Raw genomic sequence first — 23,325 nt, 5'->3', positions numbered from 1 at the left:
AATGCGGTTTAACGCGGTAATTTGCCTAATGCATCATCTCCAATATCTGCTGCGTTGGGCTTTTCTTAAATTAACATTTTACTTTAAAATGCCTAAACCATCTGGAAACAGCAGTCTCCGCGTGGTTCAGGGCTTCATAAAAAGGACAATAAAAAGCAAGTTCTTATATTATGAGCTTCTAATACCACAGTGACACCAATCTATAGGAACTGTGTGTATAACGGCTCACTGATCAATATCTGGAATTTGTGTGTTTCTAAACTAATGAGTTATAACCAAGAGTTTTTTCTTTTAAAAGGAAATAACATCTATACTAAAAGGAGTCATTACTTTACGTACATATGTAAATTAATGATCAAGTAATAAAAAAAAAGTAATGTGATTATATATATATATATATATATATATATATATATATATATATGAGACGTTTTGTATGTATTTCTTAGCCAGCTGACCCTGATGTTCCTTAATGTTTATAATACTCATTTATTTGCAGCTGCATCCTCAGATTTTCATATGAATAAAAGTGCTATTTATGGCGTTTACAAATGTTTCATAAACCAACATTGTTCTTATAAAAGTCAGTTTCTCCAGATATTTTTTTTCATATGTTGAGGACAAACCATTTTAACAGGTAATAACTTAACATTTTAAACAGTGTTTCTTGATATTACTTGCTAAATAATTTCTGATCTTATACTGTATATCGCCATCTAAGCCACAGTAAACATATGAGTATCATTCTGTTTGATACTTCGGGGCTGACGGTTAGTCACCATTCCCTGCAGCTGCCGTTCTTGTTGGTTTCTGCAGAAACTCTAGCAGGAGAAATCAGTAATAAATTGTGTCCGCTCAAGTGCAAAGTAGTGTCAACACCTCCAGCAGGACAGACATATAAACTGCTTTCCATATCTAGGCTATAGGAAATAGGATCCAGGTTGATCAACGTTAGCCACTTGAAAGATAAAATGACATTTTGTTTATTTTCCAAAAACAGCAATAGCAGAACAGGATCTGAACGGGATACACACAAACTCATGTGGAGCAATCATCAGAAACGATGGGTGTGAATGCTCTGCACTGGGAACCGCAGCTCTGTGCAGCTGGAATTACTGTGTTGCAGGTAATCACATGTTCACACAGCAGGTATTCTCATTGATTGGCTTAATGCCCTTTAAATAGCAGGAAGCTACGTCCATCTGGGGACAGTTATAGGTGCGGTATTCTGCGCTCCATACTCCTGCTGTTGACTTAGTAGCTGACCTCTCTCTGTCTGCCGCCTACCCTGACTGCACCTGTATACGGACCACTCTCTGCCACCTGCCCTGACCCTGGCAATGGACCACCGTCTCTGCCTGGGCCATCGGTTTGGAGTTGCACCTGCTGCCTCCATCGTGCATCCGGACGTCTGTACATCTGGAGCGCTCAGGGAGCCTGCCATCGTTTCCACACATTTAATACTGGGTCTCCTATATTAAATCCTCTGTTTCCACTACTGTGTACTTAAGTACTGAGGGCAAAAGTACCAGTGTGTATATTACGCTGCTAAAGATTAGCATCATAAACAGCTGGTTCTAGCAATCTTATCCCAGTTCTGATCAGACATTGTAAACAACATTGATCATCATCATCATCATCAATTTATATAGCGCCAACTAATTCCGTAGCGCTTTACAATTGGGAACAAACCGTAATAAAAAATTACTGGGTAATACAGACAGACAGAGAGGTAAGAGGGCCCTGATCGCAAGCTTACAATCTATGGGACAATGGGAGTTTTATACACAATGGTAAATGCTCCATCATATTGCATATTGGTCCAGCCAGACTGCAAAGGTAAAAGTACTTTGTGGGCTGTATGTGAGGGTTGTTGTCTTGTGTTACCTGTGTACAGGGTGGTAATAGGGTAACCTAGGGAGATTAAGAGGGTGGTCGAGGAATATTATAAGCTTGCCTGAAGAAGTGGGCTTTCAGAGAACGCTTGAAGGTTTGAAAGGTGAGGCTGATAAAATTATTGAATTTAAATAGGAAAAAAGTTCATGAGTGCTGAGTAGAGATGAGTGATGTGATAAAGGGGCAATGTGGACAGAGGTGTTACAGGATGGGTGACAGGATATATACCTAAAAATAAAGGAGAGTAAGAAAAGTAGTTTCTCAAACATTGCAATTTAAGAATAAAAAGGCAAAAATTGAGGAAATTAAATTAATTACCTAGTTGCAATCAGAGAAGTGTAGATTTAGGCGGCAGCAGATGTAGATTATTTCTGGATGTTATTCAATGTTTCTTCAACTGTGTTTTCTAAACACTTTGTGATCTCTTAGTGCAGAAAACACACATCTGACCCTCTCAACATCTCTCCCGAGACTGACTGCTAGGATACAGTGAGGCTGATTACAGGATAAACTACATCTGTGCTAATTGGTCAGCTGAGGGAGAGGGAGAGGGAGAGGGGGGGGGCCGGGGGGCAGGTATTTGTCTTATTGGACTAGATAATGCCAGAACCTTGTCATAAATTAGGCCTCACTCGACCAGTACAAGTTTACATTAATATATAAAACATTCCTGTTAAATGCTATTAAAACGTAAACAGTTGCACAGCTGAGAATAGGATGAGATGGTGACAATTTCGGTCCTTAATTGACATACTGGTCTATAGTCCATACAGGGCCGCAAACCACCATAATTCTTGGAGACAGAAAAAGAAACCTACAGATTCAGTAATAAAAAAAAAAAAAAGAAAGGCCCTCGCTGAAGATCTGCAGGAAGAGCCCGAGGGTGTGGTTGTTATAGGAGCCTCTCCCAGAATGGAAGAACCACTTTTGCTTCCTGTGCTCCTCGATCTTGTTCAGTGTTAGCCCAATGAAAGGACCAGGAGGGGACACGTAGCCCAGTTTGAAGTTCGCAGATCTTTCCAGAGCATCCATTCAGTGAGGGACAACATCCCCCAGACGTCAGCGGTGGCAGAGGATGAAGGATGAACACAGGGACATTCACTACAGTCACCGTGCAGAGGTCACATGACACAGAAGCCGCTGTCCGTGTTCTGATGAGATCGGGAGCTGCTGACTCTGAGGGGGCAGACTGAGGGCTCAGCCGCTCGCCTGTTGCCCACCCCTCATCTATTCCCTCTGCTCTGAAATCTCTAACAGGATCCCAGGCGGCATGTAGTCAAAACGTCAACGGAAGTTTTGACACATTCATTAGGTTGAGAGGGTTAACAGCTCAACCCAATGTTAACAAAGCATATTTAAGCCAGAAATACAGTAAAAAAAAATAAAAACAAAACTAAATTTAGAAAAAAAAAAAAAAAAACCCTGCTCCCCTTAACCAAACCTAGTGCTGCCAGCCTAGGCTGGTACTAGCAAGATCGTAGGGTCCCTCCAATTCTACTACCAGCACTAGGCTTTGCCAGCCGGGGCTGGTAGCACGATATCAAGGAAGCATGGGGTCCCACTGCTATAATGGCAATCGAGCCGGGGACTGGATGCTGTAGGGAGGGTGCGTCTGCAAAAAAAATAAAAAAATAAAATAAATTCAAGACACAAACCACACACACATGCTGGGACCTGTACCGCACCAAAGAACAATGTAAATAAAACATACACCATTGTAAACATAGCTTTAATTGAAATAAAAACCACCCCAGAACATCCACTTTCATCATATTTATTGTCCACCTACAGCCAGGGGTCTTCATCTGTCAAAGATCCAAACGATCCTTGTTTGGCAAAACAAAAAAAATCCAAATATGCGAAGGTAAACTAGCTCTACAGCGGTCCCAGCGCAAAGTCAGCGCTTAGGAACACTGGTCCTATGTACGATATGGGGCTTTCCTGCGGCCGCTTGAGTGCAAGACGTAGGAAATCTCCATGTTATATATAGGACCAGAGCCGCTAAGAGCTGACTTTACAACCTGTCGATATTCACAATGTCAACATTTTAACCATGTCAACCTGGACATTCTCTGAATGTCATTTCCTATTTCCCAGGCAGAGAACAGTACCCGCGGTTAAACTAATTACTATATAAATATATTCAATGCTAAAGTATCCTTTCTGCATTTAGCACTGCAGAGCAGGTGGTCATATCCATTTTTAAACAATCAATTTAAGTTATTAAAATCCAATGTATTACCTCCCCAAGAGGGATCAGGAAACGATAATTATAAATTTGTTATCGTACCATCTTGTGCCCCATTTGCACAAGCATTTTATAACGCATGAATTAGTTTAATAGCAGTGGAAGGGGGACTTTAAGAAAGTGAAACATTTAAAATCCCAAAACGGGCAAAATCACTTTATTTTTTTTATAATTTTGCACAGATTTTATTCTTCGATCCACTATTAATGTGGTGCAGGAATGAGACAGACACGACACTAACATTTACCTTTATAAAGTGATACAGGAATCCGTCTTGTGATTAAATACTGTGAAGCAACAAGCTCAATAATTTACAATAAAACCCATCAAACACTCACTGACACCAGTTCCGCAGCTGATCACATGGAAACTGACACCTCCACCATCGGTAAAGACGTGGAAATGCGTTTATACAATCTGATATTTGCTTTAACGTGCAGTGTATCAATTAAAACTCATTTAGACTAATTAAGATCTCCCGCACACTTGCAATCTATTCTGCCATCTGCAGTTGATTACTTTTTGGTTTGTACAGGTCACTTCTTGGCACGATCCTTAATCCTGTGCTTTTCACCAAGACCTTTGTATAATCTAGACACAGGTGCTTATTTCCAAATATATTTGTAAACAGAAAACAGCTCTGTTGATATAGTAATATGTAATGCAAAGTTGCCAGATCTAATGGCAATAAAAATAAAGTAAACAAAGATGGTCTTGGAGGATATAAAGGTCTCCATGAAAAATACAAATTTAAGAATGTGAAGAGACAATAAATAGTGAAAAATGCCTTTACATCAGCCTAGTAAGTGCTTTACAGGAGAGTTTCATTTTCATCCATGACTTTATACTTAATAGAAACAACAATGTAATGTGTGGGTGTCTGACAAGCTGGGAGAGGGGTACAGATAGACGAATTAGAGACATTATAATCTAAACCCACCATCCCCCATTATAAAAAATATATGATGCAAAAAGCTACAGGACAATCTCTGGTATATACATGTGCAATGAAGAGCATTGAAATAAAATACATGGCAATGATGTTGGACAATTAGGATCAAGTAAGAGGAGGCAAATTAGAGCCACTTGAGCAAACATTCGGTGCGAATTGAAAGTTAGAACAGAAAGGTCCCAAAGCTGCCTTTTCCGTTCCGTTTAAACTGGTTATCGACGATGGAGACAAACATGTCCTGGGCCATTATCTGCTCGTCGTCGGCTTTGGTTATCCCCAAGGTGCTCAGTCTCTTCTTGTGGATCATGGTCTTCCTTCTAGAATTGGCCGTCAGTTCAGTAGCGATGGCCTCGTTACCATCGTCCTCCACGCTAGCGATGCAATAATCGCTTTCTACTTCAGCAAAGGGAGGACTGGATTCCGCCTCTTCATTGGAGGGGTCAGCAATGGTCTCCACCGCCTGCGCAGAGATGGGGGGATTCATATGTTCTCCTATGTGATCCTCAGACTGCTCAACCTGATCTTCTGTCGTCATCTTCTCCCCCGCATCCAACTGTAGCGCAGCCGAATCTGCTTCATCTTCTGCCATGTTCGTGTCCAGATTTTTATCTGGGGTTGAGAACAACAAAACACAGTTACAATGTTTTTTCTTATCCTGCTGCTCTGACCGTCAATCGACTGTCTCAGCCGTGCCACTTAACGAAGCTGCCCAACGTTTCAAAGTCAAGAAGTAAACCTCAATAATGCCCTAGTTGTTTGGGATGAGGGTCATTATAACCACTGCAATACTACGTTACATTTTTACCATCCACTCCCTACTACTCCCTACAGGTCATGAAAATTGACAATTGCTGGCTTGTCAATTGACATTTAGGGGTATATTTACTACACTGCAGGTTTGAATTAGTGGCGATGTTGTCTATAGCACCCAATCAGATTCTAGTTGTCATTTCTTACAATGTATTAAAGAACTAGAATATAATTGGTTGCTATAGGCAACATCTCTACTATTTCATACCTGCAGTTTAGTAAATATACCCTTTAGTGTTGAATAAGCATTTAGGTTCTGTGAAGAGAGTGGGGTACCAGCCTCTGGTACTAAAGGTTAAGGCGCCTGGGCCCCCCCTCTTGTGCTTATTGCCATGTGGCAATAAAGTATGTTCTACCTGGACCAGTATTCATAGGTGTACACACTCTACGAAGGAACAATGATGATGGCATTATCACAATGGGAACTTTATATCTACGAAGAACTTTCACAGAGCTCCCATTGCCTGAAACATGAAAAAGACACCAACTACTACAGGTACAGAGAGTTTATGCTTAAGGGACAAGCCACCTATAAGTGGAAGTTTTGCCCCACAGAGGAGTCCACTATTCATCTCTGTCGTGATTAAGTCCCTTTTGTTTAACAGGGTGCTTAAGGTGTGTACCCATCATCTCCAGACTTCAGGGACTTCTGCTGAACTATCCAACTCTCCACTGATCTCTGCACTTGTGTGAGCACCCGCTGAGAGCAGGGTGGCACGGTGCACTGATGGCAGAAGGAGCAAATGATCTTTTCATTGGACGCCACCCGGTACCCAGGGTGGATTCCTATAGTATAACCAACAAACATTCTTGAATTGGTAATATACTCAATAAAAACCACTATTATATGGGGTCACATTTACACACCAGGAATATATTGAAACACGACCTGATCTAACCCGTTATCTGACCTTTGAAGCTGTATGATATTTCATGACCTGGTGCGAAAAGATTAGAGACAACTGGATACATTTCTACAATCCCGAATAGCGTCGCTTGAGCAGGTCGGATACATCAGAGAAACGGAACTCACCTTCTGGGGCTGTATCCGGCCTCATAATATCCAACGTAGCGACAGGTTTCACCAACACAACAGCATAGCCCTCGTTGTTATGGATCACGTTGTTCTCCAGGGATATTTTGGGAAAATCATGAACCTCGTCAATGAAGTCCTGAAAACAGAGGATAAAACAGACAACTAAACGCAAATACTAGTGTTAAACATAGAGCAGTGTTGTGCCCATCTCATATTTCCACTGCAGCTTTGTTATTCAGTAAAATCAAAACACTAAAAGCCCCATTCTGATCCTTAGACCATAACTATTGCAGACGATCCAGGTCAAAAAGGTCAAATAGCAAAGCATAATGCTACTTGCGCCGACATCCCTGACCAAGCCAATCTACGGTTTGCATAGAATATTATTTAAGAGAATGTAAACTAATCATTAAGCACCACCCTGCAGAGAATAGGAAATGCAGATTTTTTGTTATGTTATTTATTTTTCATAGATGGCAACTTTCTGCAAAGGGATGTGTCACACACGTTTGCACAGCACACAACTGTGTAGACACAGCACCAATCAACACACATACAGTCACATCCCTCATCATTCCAAAAATGCTACATCAATATAAAGATTATAAGCACTGAAGAAACCAAGGGCATCTTCTGCTGAATCTAAATGCCAAAGAAGCCTTTGTCTGATGGATAGACTTTAAATTATTGGCAACAAATCTTTTTAACACAAAATATTCTCAACACCACTACAATCTCCAGTGTGAGTTCTTAAGTACCCCCGTTCAGGAGTGCTTTTATAAACCAAACCATAGCCTTTCATCAATTCACATTTTTAATAAGCAATAGCAATTCTCTGCACTTGTCACAGTGTAACTATACAAGTTTCTGCTTTGAACGTAGTTTCACCAAGCACACATATATATATATATATATATTACCAGTGACATGAAGGGCTGTGTGTAGACCCCGTTCACGTACCTTGATCAGAATCCCATCTTTACAGTGGTGAATTCCGTTATCAAACAGGCCGCAGCTACTTCCAGGATAGATCTCCACCCCAGCGCCCTGAATCAGACACAGGAAATTAACCTTTATATAAACTTGTAATTTTTCTTAAATCCAATGATTGTGGGCAGTGTCAGAGGATACTTTTGCTAACATTTGGGGCTCATCGTGCTCAATTAATGATCGAGTTAAACAGATCTGTACATGGAAGCTGGTCAGCACAGTTTCCATAAGGTGACCCGTTTTATTACCCATTACCGGACCGAGAACAATACAGACCTGCATCCACGTACAAAGCGACATGCCACGTTGGATCATGAGGAGAGAAAGTGTGTGTGTGTGTGTGTGTGTGTGTGTGTGTGTGTGTGTGTGTGTGTGTGTGTCCATATAGACACGCATCTGACAGATACTGTACATGTGTACTGAAGTATTAATTGACCAGTTAAACCAACACTCTTCACATGTACAGGGAGTAATCACAGAACACTAAAGCAGCGATACAGCGTTTGCACAATGTTGGAGAACAGAGGGTCATCCGCACCTTTGCCCCATACAAGTCACAATACTTCATCAGTAGCTCTGCAGACTTCTTCACGGTGATCCCCGTAGTGTCACATTGTAACACACAGTTCTCCAGCTCCGTCTTGCCGCTCAGGACACCTGAAATAGGAAGAGAAACACTGAACCCCAGAACGAAGCCCAGAGAGCAGCAGAACTGGGGCGTTAAAGACGGAGGCGGAGAGTTCTCAAACAGAAATACTTGTTCTCTTTAAAGGAAAGCTGGTCATTCAGAGAAACATCCGGCCCACTTATGAAATCTCTACTCTGGACATTTAACAGGTTACGCGAGACCCATAACAAGCTCTCCCGAGCAGCTTAGCAGGACAGACGATACCTCTGGTGTATATTCAGAGACCTGTCAGCTGGCACACAGTAGTGAACAGCTTCTCTCAGCAACACTGGATGAGCTTATTTACTAGGAGGAAATGTAGGTCCAGGTATCAAAAGTGGTAAAGAGCAAAAATATAAGGAATATACTATTCTTACCAGATACATTTCATTAAAGTAGTTGTGTTTTGCATTTTGGAGATTTTCACGTACAAACATTACTTAAGGCTTCAGTGTTTTTCATTTGAGATACCAGGAATTGTTTCTTTTACTTTAATAACACAAATTTTGCTGTCGTCATTAGCAAACATTCAAAATGTAGCTTTGAGCAGCCTAATACAACGTGACTAAATGTCTGATTGATGCTACAGGTAACATCAAATCACCGCCCTATAAATCAATTCCTTAAAATACAGTCTGACAGGAATAGGTCTCATTTCATTCTGGTTGGATGAAAACGAGGAGACACCCGGCTGCCGCGAGTAGGTCAAGGTACAAAGTCAGCCATGTGACATGTACAGGTGACAGTAGAGCGACCCCTGGTGGTCCCTTACAATCAGTACAACAGACTTACTGACGATGCCTTCTACCGCATCGTGCTGGATGAGCTTCACGTTGGAGAACTTCACGTGGGGGCCACAACATTCAATAAACTTATCTCCTTTTCCTTTCTTCTCTATAATGATGTCATCGGTCAAGCCGTAGCCTGGGAGACAAAATTACTGTTTAATAAATATACACGGTCATTGATTTAGATGGATCAAACGCATGGCCTGAGAACAAGTGTGTGTGTGTGTGTGTACCAGGTGAGCCTGCTGGAAATTAGGGGACAAATACAAATTCGAAGACGTCAAACCATTGCAATCACTTGTATAACTGTAATAAGCAGAAGTAATCACCCCTTTGGAAACCACATGATCTAGGGATCTAACAAACCCCACTGGATGATTATTAACATTTGCAGACTGTTCACTTAGTAACACAGGCTGTAAAGGTCATTAAAGGGAATGAACATTCTCGCTTCAAATTAGACAACCCCCATTCAAGCCTCTTCCTGTGCAACCATCTAATCCCAGCCCTATAAATCGATGCATGAACCCTGCTGCTTGTTGTTACAATACAGTTTTCAAGGTAACCAAGAAAGAAATGCAGATTCTTAAAGATTCTACTGTAGCCCTGAAACGAGAAGGGGCTGATCAGGGCTTTCAAGGGGCATTTATTTCAAGATAAACCTCACACCTTGAAACCAGTGGTATCAGAAGATCTGTTAAACAGGGGGAGGGGGGTCTATTAAATGAACACATATATGGGCAGCATGGTGGCTCAGTGGTTAGCACTTCTGCCTCACAGCACTGGGGTTATGAGCTCAATTCCCGACCATGGCCTTATCTGTGTGGAGTTTGTATGTTCTCCCCGTGTTTGCGTGGGTTTCCTCCGGGTGCTCCAGTTTCCTCTCACACTCCAAAAACATACTAGTAGGTTAATTGGCTGCTATTAAAATTGACGTCTGTCTGTGTGTGTGTGCGATAGGGAATTTAGACTGTAAGCTCCAATGGGGCAGGGACTGATGTGAGCGAGTTCTCTGTACAGCGCTGCGGAATCAGTGGCGCTATATAAATAAATGGTGACTATGATGATATATAAGCTCTAGTACCTTAAATCACATTTTTTTTAAATCTACTTAAGTCAACTAAATGCTGGCAATAGTCTATTATAGTTGCCATCCACTATGTATCTATGTACATGGTTATATACGTCAACATCGCTTTTATATAAAGTAACTTCTAGAGGTCCTTAGTTTAGGCCATTTACCATCTAGTTTGTGGAGGTTGTTACACTGGGTTTACCATCATGCAGTAAAATATGAACAGTAATGACAGATATAATCACCTTCTAAATGTATAGAGTCCGCAATGCAGATCTGTCCGTGTACGAAATAATGGCCAGGACAGACTAAGACCAGGTCCCCGTCGTAGCAGGTGTTCACCGCCTCCAACAGGTCCTTATGGAACTGTGATCAGAACAAAAACTAACTATTAGTCGCATCCCGGCTAAGACATAACACACATTACAGACAAATCTCTAACCCAATTATTGATATCCATCAACTGTTGGAAACAGTTTTTTATTTTAAGCCTTGTTAGATATTCAAGTTGAAGTCCACTTTCATGGACTATATAATAATATGTGCAAAGTATCCCTAAATGGTTCTACTTTTGCAAATATAACTTTTTATGCATATGCCTGGTCCACCAACAATGGAGATGATGCGGGAAAGCAAAGTGCTAGATACAGCCTCAAGCAGAGTATCTAGCAAACAGTTCTCAAAGCACAATTGTTGCATTTGTAAAAGAAACGGGTCTGCTTTGCACATTAAAACCAGTTAAAAAAAATCTTACAAAATTAACAATCCAGACAGGTGGATTTTACTGAATACAGGTACAACAGATCCTGATCTATACAGTTATACATTAAACATAGTAGGTGCTTTATTTCCACCACAAGGCAGCAGCAGCAGCAAGTGCCACGGGTTGGAAACCATAGAACGGTGCTTCCTCTTTATCTCATCAACTTAGAACATAAAGTAATATATGATGGAGGGAAAACAAGGCGATGCAATTTTATGCAGAGAAAAAAATAAAAACAATTTGGGTGTTACGCAAGGGTGACAAAGGAGATATCTGTATTATCAAATGTGGGAGATGATAGAAGAAATTAGTAGTTTTCTTTTAAACAGGACATCTGACCTGGATTTCCTGATTTTGGTTACAAGACTCGGGCTCCAGTCGCTCTCTGGTCACACAGGTCAGAGTCTCGATGGACATACTCGTGGAGACAACATGAATGACCTTCCTCCCGGCAGGACGGGGGCCTTTCCTTTTCAGGCTGTAGGATCCAGGACTTTTATGGTAACAGAAGAGATACCTGCGGAGGTAACAGAAGCCGTCAGGGGCGAGCAGTCTGCCAGCAGAAGACTGGCTGGAACCGCTGAGCAGATCACAGAGACTGAAGGACGATGCGCGAAGATTACCAAAGCCAGGTACCTCAGGAGAGGGTTCTCGATCAGTTTAAGCTTCCTCTTCAGGTTCTCCATCTCTCCATCCATCTTCATCCCTTCAACCATGGACACGTTATCCAGTTCACAGTCAGAGCCGGAGTCTCTGTTGGACAACGCGGTCCGGAGGCTGTTGAACTGCGAGTAAACCTCTTCACAGCGAGACAGGATGGAGTGATACTCAGACACCAGCTCGGACGGAATCCGCTCTTCTAGAATGTCGTAATGCCTGCAGATAGACAGATGCCAGAGGCGGCGTGTTAGCAGGTGACCGCAGACCTCACCCCCCCAATCCAGTGACCCGTCACATGACTCTTACAGGCGCAATCGCGGCTCAGCGCATCTTGTAAAATAATCAATATGATCTTCTTCCTCTTCATCCCAGGAACGCCAGATGTGTTGGTAGAAAAACCTGAAATAAAATACTCTCTTATTGGACCATGATGGAAGATAGAAGGCGAAATATATCCAAGTGCAAACATTATGCCAGATGCAAAGTATGTTGTCTGCTCCCCACGTCCCCAAATTGAACTTATGACCAATAGACATCTGCTGTGTTTAAACAAATACAAGGCAGAAGAGGTGAATTCATGAGTATACAGCTGAACCATTCACTAGGAACCAGTGACATCCTGTCTATTGAATGGAGAGGCTGCGTACTCACGACGATTGGGCCACTCAAAAATGGCTTCCTCAGGCTTGACCCGATTATTTCTGCCTTGTAAATGTGGAAACATTTCCCTCCAGCATACGTCTAGTCAAAACGGCTTCAAGCATCTCAGCCAGGTCATTGGTGCCCTGTGAATGACTAGCAATCTTACGAAAAGATATTCAAACCAACAAAATGGCTGCTTCCAGTAGGGGACACATTTAAACATCCACTTTAATGTAGTGGGCTTTACAAACATCAATAATGACAGGGATATGGGCTGTTTTGTCGGGTCTGCAAGTCTCAGACTAAAGTCTGTACTAAACCTGTCAAATTTCGGACTGGGTGATACCCCCCAAAAAATAAAATTTGGGGTAAATGTCCCATTTTAAATATATTGTTCACTAACCTGACATGTTCAATAGCCATGGCGGTCTGATCAAACTCCCCCGAATAATCAAACACCACAAAGAGCTCCTGCAGAGGGACTTTCTGCTCCTTCACTTCCAACAGGTCGCGGATGCTCTGCTCAGTCACGCAATCCATAAGACATTCACATGTAAACGGCTCGCACGCCTGAACCACGGCTTTCAGGCTGGAGTAGGACACGTCCGTCACCTGTCAAAGTCACCGTCAAATGTTACATAGAGGATTCACCAAGGTGCGGACCGTCCCACAAAACACAGCCTTGATAAGTCCTATAAGTAATCTACTACTTAAACCCATTACGTGTTCATTATCCGAGATAAAACTAATAAATTTACCTCTAAAAGAACTTCAAAGATATCTGTGCGCCACACTGCCTTCCAGCCAGAGGGTTCCAGGGCCTTTTCCAAATATTCGGCTATAAACTCTGTCACTTCGGAGGGTTTACCGTCTCCTTGATAGGGAATCGGATAGAGAAATAGGAGCAAATAAATAAGTGTCATTTGATTAAAGTCACTCAAGGCCTAAAGGAAAAGGACATACTGGTGTCCAAAATCTTGAAGGGACGAGCTGTCCATTCAATCATGGTCTACAGCAAGCCTGTTCAACCACTGTCTCTCCAGCTGTTGTGAAACTACAAGTCCCAGCATGCCAACTATTGGCTGGCAAAAAATGCTGGGGCTTGTAGTTTCACAACACCTGGAGCACCACAGGTGGGCCAGGAAACATAATAAAGAGTCAAGGGATTGGGGGGAAGAGGGGACTAAAGTGTTAAATCTACCCATACTGGCCCTTTCAAATGAAGGCGCCCCTTAACAATGATCATGAGTGATAACCATAAAATAACCCCCGTACACTATGGGTATACTAGGTATTGTATGGGGGATGTCAGAGGGCGAGACCACAGAGCTCCCCCCAATCTGGCTTTCAAAGAAAAAAAAAATCTGGGTTCGCCTCTTTTGAAAGACAAGCCAGGAAGCCAATCAGCAACTAATCAATACACTGCGGCTTCGTTCTGATTGGTCAGAGTGTGCCACAATGAACCTCAATGCATCAATGAGGAACCTCAACACCACAATACACCCAATATCCACAGTTTCACCTTTGAACACAAGAAGCAATTAAATACCAGAGTACATGCTGTACTGCCTATAGAGCCTCTGCACAAAGGGTAAATACAATTACAGGAAGCCACAAATTACATATCCAAGTTCTGGTGTCCAGGATACAGACATTATGAAAAATTCAAGAACTAATTTTCGCCTAGACAAAGCTGGTTTTATATAACAGATTTACACAACTACATTATTCACTGTGGACAATCTTGGTTAGACCGTAAGCATCTTTTCTTCATTATCAGACATGACAAACAAAATACAGAGAGCTTTTTATACGCACACAATACCATACAGGCATCAATATAGAGGTAAAAAAGGCAAAATATCTCTTAGTCTACAGCACTTGTGAAGTTACTCCGTAAACCGGGTCACTTATATCGCAGACTGTACCTGTTTGAACACAGACGCTGCCAATAGGAAGATGCATTGTGTTTTATGTACGTACCTGAAGTCTATACAAACAGTCACCCAAACAAAAGCATAAGATCTCATAGGAATAACAATTATATTTATCACAAATGTGTACATATCCTATGTGCATGTTTTGTCAATAACTGCTCATAATTTCTCTTTAAGGACAAAGAAGAAATACGTTTTAAATATTCAATACAATTCCAGACAAGGGGGTATATTTACTAAACTGCGGGTTTGAAGACGTGAAGATGTTGCCTATAGCAACCAATCAGATTGTAGCTGTCATTTTGTAGAATGTACTAAATAAATGATAACTAGAATCTGATTGGTTGCTATAGGCAACACCACCTTTTCTGCACAGTTACAGGGTGAACAGTTTTTATAAATGATCCCGAAAGAAAGTGAAAACTCTGTACTTACCCAGCAGATAATCCTTGTAGGCCTCAAACCTCTCATAGAAGAGGAGGTTGCTGGTCTGGAATAAATCTGGGAACTGCACGTTTCCAGCTAATCTACGTCGTGGAGACTCCTTCTTGAGCTTTTTGTGGCTGCCATAGTCGCTGTCCTCATCCTCCTGGAACAAGACTGGAGAGAAGTGGAGACTGATCAGGACGGTAAAACGATTTTTTGTTAATCTCCTGTATGATTTAGCAGCCAGTTTATTAAAGGGCAAAAAGTGCCATTGCCAGCAAACAACGTGATTACGCCGCCATTGTGCTCTCACTACGCCCTCTACGTCAATGGGTTCCTGCCAGGGACACCGCAGCAGATTGTTAGATAAGCCCCTAAGTAACATTTGTCTCACTCCATTTGGAAAAAAGGGAGTGGGGGGGCGCAACAAACAAAACACAGCCTTACATGGCTTGTAGTAAATAAAATAGACGTGGACTAAATAAACTACTATTCGATTTGTTCAATCAGGATATTATCCTATAGCTGCTGTACGTCAAATAAACATTTCAAGTTTAATTTCATCTAATCTGACGCAAGGATTGACCTGAATCGTGGAACTAGTTTTGCTTCATCAGAATGCTGAAATTCTTGTTGTTTTACCATTCTGCTGCCCATAGGCATGAAACAAATCTGGTCTCTAGAAACAGCTGAGAGAGCACAGATCTTGTCCTATGCTAGGGCAACCAAAATGATGGTGCTTTATTTACATAGTGCCAACATACTGTGTAGCGCTGTACAGTCAGAACATATACGCACAGTAGGACCAATGTATTCAAAAATCAGTTAACCTACTAGTTTGTCTTTGGCCCGTGGAATGAACTTGAAAAACCAGGAGAAATCCCAGAGAAATGCAAAATACACACATACAGCACAGTGTCAGCGATGATTAAATACACAGCTGAAAACCACAGAGGTTAAAAGTTGCAGGAAGGTGCAGTATGTGCAAGATCGTGCACTGAAGTTATCTGCAGGTGGAGAATTATTCTACCATAATAAAAGAATGATTATATAAGCACTTAAGAATCCCTTACTTAAAAATGAAACTCTTAGTAAACAGGAACATAAGAAGGACCCTTTTAACCCAAGTTTTGTACAATACATAGTAATACTACCCCCCAAAAAATGACTAAGAAAGTCAATGGCCGTTTTGTTTTGTACTAGCTACATACGTCAGAGTAAAACCGAATTGTTAGTTTATAAGGTAACACACCTGCTAACGATGCTTTATGGCATGCAGCTTATTTGATCGCTGTGTAGCATCAATCAATTTTTTTATATCTTTACATAAAACAGTTCTGGCCTGAAAACATTTAATTTTCACTTATTATTTTGAAATAAAATCCTTTGACAGCTCTGCCCAGCAGGCTCGAGAGAAGACCAGATGTTCTGTAAGAGACTAGAGAAACCCTGAGGGTACAAGAGGGGTGTGACGTGCAAGAGAAATATGATAACTAGATAATCACCTTTCAAAAAGCTCACTAACGTTTTCCCAACCTAAAAACTATGTTTAGAGTCTGCAGTGAAATGTGATTGTTAAATTGGAACCTGGTAGCAGATAAAAGGGTACTTGTTAATTATACGGGCACCACATTGACTCCGCCCACCTTTCTGCCTTCTCCCAGTAATACACTGCCCGGATGCTCCCATTAGGGTGGCAGGACTTGCTGTAACTGCAGAAGGATCTGAGAGGATTGAGCCCCAGATTCCAACCAGCTTCGCCAGTCCATTTAAGAAACATTTGTTTATGTTAAGCTGGTGAACAGTGGTACAGCTCCGGCAATGAAGACTGCAAGAGAAGTTGTACTATGCAGCTGTCAACACATAGCCTCATAATAGGGAGCTGTCTATCTGTGAGAGTGGGGGGTTGGGAGGTGAGCTCCCTGCGCACTCGTGATGAGCAAAACCCTGAAAATACAAACGGGCAGAGACCAAAATGTCAAGCAGCAGCTGTAGAATTAACAAGTACAGATAAAACTTAACTAACCCATCCGAAATACTGTATAGAGTACAAGCTGGGAACTGTACAGATTTGAAGAATGTGGCTTCACACAGATCCATATTAGGATATACCCATTAGCTATGTGTGTCCTTGTATAGGACAGTTGCCAGCACTCTGTGGACTCAGCCACAAAAATAACCTCAACAAACTAGATATTTTTCAATCACTAAACCTGCAAATAAATAAAATAAAAACACATTCAGCACATAAAATCTAATATAAAGAAGAAAAGCTGGAGAATATACAAAATAATGAAAATTGCAAAAATCCAGACAGGAACTGAAGTGGTATTAAGTAGCTGGCAGCACAGAAAACCTGATAATATTGAGCTCCCCATCCAACATGCGGAAGAGAAGTTGTACTATGCAGCTGTCAGTGCAGACAGCCTGATATACTGAGCTGTCCAGTAAGAGTAGTAGTACTGTGCAGCTGTCAGTGCAGACAGCCTGATATACTGAGCTGTCCAGTAAGAGTAGTAGTACTGTGCTGCTGTCAGTGCATACAGCCTGATATACTGAGCTGTCCAGTAAGAGTAGTAGTACTGTGCAGCTGTCAGTGCATACAGCCTGATATACTGAGCTGCCCAGTAACAGTAGTAGTACTGTGCAGCTGTCAGTGCATACAGCCTGATATACTGAGCTGTCCAGTAAGAGTAGTAGTACTATGCAGCTGTCAGTGCATACAGCCTGATATACTGAGCTGTCCAGTAAGAGTAGTAGTACTATGCAGCTGTCAGTGCATACAGCCTGATATACTGAGCTGTCCTATAACAGTAGTAGTACTGTGCTGCTGTCAGTGCATACAGCCTGATATACTGAGCTGTCCAGTAACAGTAGTAGTACTGTGCAGCTGTCAGTGCATACAGCCTGATATACTGAGCTGCCCAGTAACAGTAGTAGTACTGTGCTGCTGTCAGTGCATACAGCCTGATATACTGAGCTGTCCAGTAAGAGTAGTAGTACTGTGCTGCTGTCAGTGCATACAGCCTGATATACTGAGCTGTCCAGTAACAGTGGTAGTACTGTGCAGCTGTCAGTGCATACAGCCTGATATACTGAGCTGCCCAGTAAGAGTAGTAGTACTATGCAGCTGTCAGTGCATACAGCCTGATATACTGAGCTGTCCAGTAAGAGTAGTAGTACTATGCAGCTGTCAGTGCATACAGCCTGATATACTGAGCTGTCCAGTAAGAGTAGTAGTACTATGCAGCTGTCAGTGCACACAGCCTGATATACTGAGCTGCCCAGTAAGAGTAGTAGTACTGTGCAGCTGTCAGTGCATACAGCCTGATATACTGAGCTGTCCAGTAAGAGTAGTAGTACTGTGCAGCTGTCAGTGCATACAGCCTGATATACTGAGCTGTCCAGTAAGAGTAGTAGTACTATGCAGCTGTCAGTGCACACAGCCTGATATACTGAGCTGCCCAGTAAGAGTAGTAGTACTGTGCTGCTGTCAGTGCATACAGCCTGATATACTGAGCTGTCCTATAACAGTAGTAGTACTGTGCAGCTGTCAGTGCATACAGCCTGATATACTGAGCTGTCCAGTAAGAGTAGTAGTACTGTGCAGCTGTCAGTGCATACAGCCTGATATACTGAGCTGCCCTATAACAGTAGTAGTACTGTGCTGTTGTCAGTGCATACAGCCTGATATACTGAGCTGCCCAGTAAGAGTAGTAGTACTGTGCAGCTGTCAGTGCATACAGCCTGATATACTGAGCTGTCCAGTAAGAGTAGTAGTACTGTGCTGCTGTCAGTGCATACAGCCTGATATACTGAGCTGCCCTATAACAGTAGTAGTACTGTGCAGCTGTCAGTGCACACAGCCTGATATACTGAGCTGCCCTATAACAGTAGTAGTACTGTGCTGTCAGTGCAGACAGCCTGATATACTGAGCTGCCCTATAACAGTAGTAGTACTGTGCTGCTGTCAGTGCATACAGCCTGATATACTGAGCTGCCCTATAACAGTAGTAGTACTGTGCTGCTGTCAGTGCATACAGCCTGATATACTGAGCTGTCCTATAACAGTAGTAGTACTGTGCTGCTGTCAGTGCATACAGCCTGATATACTGAGCTGTCCTATAACAGTAGTAGTACTGTGCAGCTGTCAGTGCATACAGCCTGATATACTGAGCTGCCCTATAACAGTAGTAGTACTGTGCTGCTGTCAGTGCAGACAGCCTGATATACTGATCTGTCCTATAACAGTAGTAGTACTGTGCAGCTGTCAGTGCATACAGCCTGATATACTGAGCTGACCAGTAAGAGTAGTAGTACTGTGCTGCTGTCAGTGCATACAGCCTGATATACTGAGCTGCCCTATAACAGTAGTAGTACTGTGCTGCTGTCAGTGCAGACAGCCTGATATACTGATCTGTCCTATAACAGTAGTAGTACTGTGCAGCTGTCAGGAAGGGCATACTGAGAATCACACACAATAATATAAGTTACTACATATAAATGTACAAAGACACTGAGAATAACAGTTCTCCTGCAGAACAGAGATCAGGATATTAGCAGCTGATCAGTAAGACTAATACACAGGGGCAGAAGCTGTCAGGGGATGCTGGGACTTGTAGTCCCACCTTCAAGGACCACAGGATACCTGACACTGCAGGGCATGCTGGGACTTGTACTCCCACAAGGATCACAGGACCCGCCTTCTTACCCTGCCGCACGTCCTTTATATAAGCCGGCTCCCGGGTGCTGCCGTCCTCCATCTCCATCTCCCCCTCCGGGATCCGTCCCTCCGACATCACAACGTCACTGCCCGCCCGGCCGCCAATGTTCAAACCTCAGGCCACACCCGCCCTCTGACGTCACGCCAGCCCTGCCCGCCTATTGGCTGCCTCCTTTACCACAGAGATTAGATCTGAGAGACAGGACGCAGCGTGACTGGAGCGCCAGCTAGCGGTAGGAGGTGCTCACTACATCACTACAGAGAGTCATAATTAACATTTCCTGCTGGGATATTTCATATAGTCCTCAGGCATTACTAGACATTGCCATGCTCTGAAATTGATTTTCATCCTCAACATGTTGGCATGGGTGTAACAGTAGGGACTGCAGCAGCTACAGGGCCTGAAGTTGAGGGGGGGTCATCCCCCCTCCCAAGGGCAACCCTTACCCCATGCAGGGGACATTTGCCCCCCCCCCCCCCGGCCGGTCCCATGGGGGCTACCTTAGGCTGTGTCACTGGGCCACCTGCATTTTTTTCCTTAAAAATGTTCTTAATGGGCTGCTCAGTCTATTAAATTTTACAACCCTTCCCTGACCCCGAAGCTCCTGTTCTGCAGAGCGGAGACCACTGGTAAGCAGAGGCCAGGACCAGACCGCCCATGCTCAGAAGAGACCACCCGCTCCGCTCTACTGAATTTAAAAAAAACTTTTTTAATTTATCATTTTCAGTGAATATTTTCTTCTAAAGCCTAGAGAATAAGAACAGATGGTATAAATGCATAGGAAATAGGAATTGTATTATGCATCATCATCGTTTATTTATATAGCGCCAGCAAATTCCGTAGCGCTTTACAATTGCAGCTTATCAGTACTGAAAAAAAGTCATCAGTCTTTTATTGTTTCTTTTATTAAAAATATTTATTGCTTGGTTTTCCTAATAAAAATGACATTATGTACGATCGCAAAAGATTTTCTGTCTTCAGAGTAGATCACTGAGCCCAAGAGTCTGGTCATTCCTGATATAAGAATGTATTCTATAAAAACCTTAAGTATAATTGTACCTACTTTGTCCTGATTAGCATAAGAGGGGCAAAAGTGGAGGGCAATAGCCATCAGACCAGTACACATTACAAAGAAGAACAATCTTAAAGACAAGTTACGGGAATGTTTTGATTTATCTGTATTTAAATATCCGGCCGTTTGCATGAAACCAGTATCTAATATATATAAGCCTAGCGGCGTGTGTTAGTGTGTGTGTGTGTGTGTGTGTAAAAAACTTTTCTCAGAAAGGGCTCATCCAATTGACCTGAAATTTGGTATACTGACACTATTTGACAAAAAAAATGATAATAGTGAAGTCAGTTAACTTCCATCATCCCCCCTTCCCCCCGTGGGAGGGGTAGTAAAGGCTAAATTTACCAGTTGAGGGCTCAAACTCTTGACCGTGTGGGTATTTATTTACCAGAGCCTGTCTTTGGTCATGGACAATTGTATGTCGCATTTTCACGAGTACGGAGAAGCAGTGATGTGAAAGTGCAGGTTATGAATACTGCCCTTCAAGGAAGACTGATTAAACACAGCGATAAGGTGTTTAGCAGAAACGTTGTGTATCGAGAGGTTTTAGAACAGTAAGACGATGGAGATTAAGGATGTGGCGATGAAGGATGAGGTGATGGAGAAGAATGATGAGGTGGTAACATTTGGACAAAACCACGTTAAAAAAGGGCGCTTACGTCGGGAAGTAACGCTCTTCCCCTGAGGAGGCCTGGCCTAGCCCCAAATGCATGACAAGAACCTTTTTAACACCTTAAGTAGCTTGATTTGACTAGAATGCATGAGTATCATGCACGGGTTAACTTGTGATTATATCATTCCCCTCGATAATGCCAGCTGTGTCATACTCTATTCATGTCCATCTTCGTCAGTGATACTAAGGGGTGATCTACTAAAGGCTGATTAATAGAACTTATGATAACAATTTATATTTTTAAGAAATTGACGGGTGGATTTGCTAATCGTCAAATTGCCCAATAAACAACCAGTTTGTCATGTTTTTATATATTTGGACTACAATGTATCAAGACTAAAGAAAGAAGAAAATAACGTTTTTGTTTCACATTCAGACTACAATAGATCAAGAATAAAAATATTATTTTATATTTACTAAAGTGGTAAACAAGAGTTTGGGGAGTGTACATGATCAACACACCACTGAAATGAACGAGAATAACACTAAAATGTTTAAAACATTACTGGTGAAATCATATTTTTTCAAATTGGTGGAGATTGCTATAGTTCACATGAATTTGAAAGAAAATTGCCATAAAACACATTAAAGAGTTTGAACCACGAATACTCTTTTTGTTTGGTGATCTGTAGGGATTTTGATTGATTTATTAGATTTCCCCCTTGTCAAAATAATTGATCCTTTAGTTTAAAGACACTAGATGGCAGTATTGTATTTAAGAAAGTTATTTAATTCTTATATGTTCCTGGAAAAGTCTAAAACAAACATATTCTATGCAAAATAAGACTGTTACATGAACAGAGGCAGGCACTGTATCACCGTCAGAAATCCACTCTCTGTGCTTCCCAAACGCTAGGACACAGGTCCTGAATGCAGCTGTCATTTTCTAATAAAATCAGATTTTTTTTTTACCTAAATAAGTCACTAGGATGAGTGCCAGGGTTATACGCATGGTTTGGGATTAGAGACAGATTAGTATTTGGAGGCTATTTTGCAAATTGGTGGTTTGGCATGGCGTGCAGGGATAGAAGAGAATATAACAATGATTGTTAAGACTTTTTTTTTAATAGTATGATATAGTAGACTTTTCAGAGTGACATATAAAAGGGCTTTCACCTAACTTTATGAATCGACAACAGAAATATGTCAGTTTATTCCCATCATCATCATCATCATCAATTATTTATATAGCGCCACTAATTCCGCAGCGCTGTACAGAGAACTCATTCACATCAGTCCCTGCCCCATCGGAGCTTACAGTATCTTGTTTTCTCAATAGCATCAAAGACTATTGACTTGGGATAACCCTTAGTCAGAGTGGGCCAGGTGGGGTCGAGAGGGGCAGGGCAGGTACAAAGCACCGGGCCCCGTGGCCTGTCTGTGTGGTGGGAGGGACCCCCAATCTGATATGGCCACGTCCCCTTCATGGAAGAAGGAGTTGTTATATTCTTCTTGGTGGCCCTGGGCATAAGGGGTAGAAAAGGAGTTTTCTGCACAAATCAGGAGGGTTGGCCGGAATGTTAAGATCTTCTTTTAAAAAGAACAAGTCTTGCAACATGCAAGTCTCTGGCAGCTGGACACTGGGCTTGGCCACCACTGGGCGTGGTCACCACTGGGCAGGGCCACCTCAGTGGGGGAGTGGCCACTTCACGCCAGTGGCATTGTCTAGCGCTGTGAAGCGATAGGCTGCCCATTAGATACCTCCCTTCCCCCAACATTCCCATCCTCTGGACAAACATTACCTCGGGCTGAACAGAGCCATAAATTTAGGACTGTCTTGTAAAGACTTGTAAAATCAAGTATTGGGTAAAGGCTCCGCAACCTATCGGCCCTAAATATTCAGTCAACACTGATGAAGATAAATATAAATATTTAATCACACAATATCCTATTTCATGGACAGAGTGCAGAGTGCACCTAGCCCACACTGAGCGAGGAACCTTTAGTTCCAACCAGCGTCTCCTAT

At 42.2% G+C, this 23,325-nt stretch overlaps 1 protein-coding gene across 1 annotated transcript; it reads right to left on the bottom strand.

Annotated features, from left to right (window-relative positions):
- Nucleotides 1-4,272: 4,272 nt before the first annotated feature.
- Nucleotides 4,273-19,732, bottom strand: SHCBP1 (SHC binding and spindle associated 1). The gene is made up of 13 exons (XM_075189223.1): nucleotides 19,602-19,732; nucleotides 14,900-15,064; nucleotides 13,286-13,401; nucleotides 12,931-13,139; nucleotides 12,192-12,284; nucleotides 11,862-12,101; nucleotides 11,565-11,742; nucleotides 10,708-10,828; nucleotides 9,392-9,523; nucleotides 8,471-8,589; nucleotides 7,903-7,989; nucleotides 6,940-7,078; nucleotides 4,273-5,705 (listed from the first exon to the last, which is right to left on the bottom strand). The coding sequence occupies exons 1-13, from the start codon at nucleotides 19,687-19,689 to the stop codon at nucleotides 5,260-5,262; spliced, it is 2,133 nt and encodes a 710-aa protein (XP_075045324.1). The 5' UTR covers nucleotides 19,690-19,732; the 3' UTR covers nucleotides 4,273-5,259.
- Between the last annotated feature and the right edge of the window lie 3,593 nt (nucleotides 19,733-23,325).

Source organism: Mixophyes fleayi, chromosome 10 (genome assembly GCF_038048845.1).
Source record: "Mixophyes fleayi isolate aMixFle1 chromosome 10, aMixFle1.hap1, whole genome shotgun sequence".
Taxonomy (NCBI): Eukaryota; Metazoa; Chordata; class Amphibia; order Anura; family Limnodynastidae; genus Mixophyes; species Mixophyes fleayi.
Note: the sequence above shows the minus strand (reverse complement) of the source record. Positions and strands in the feature narration are given on the sequence as shown.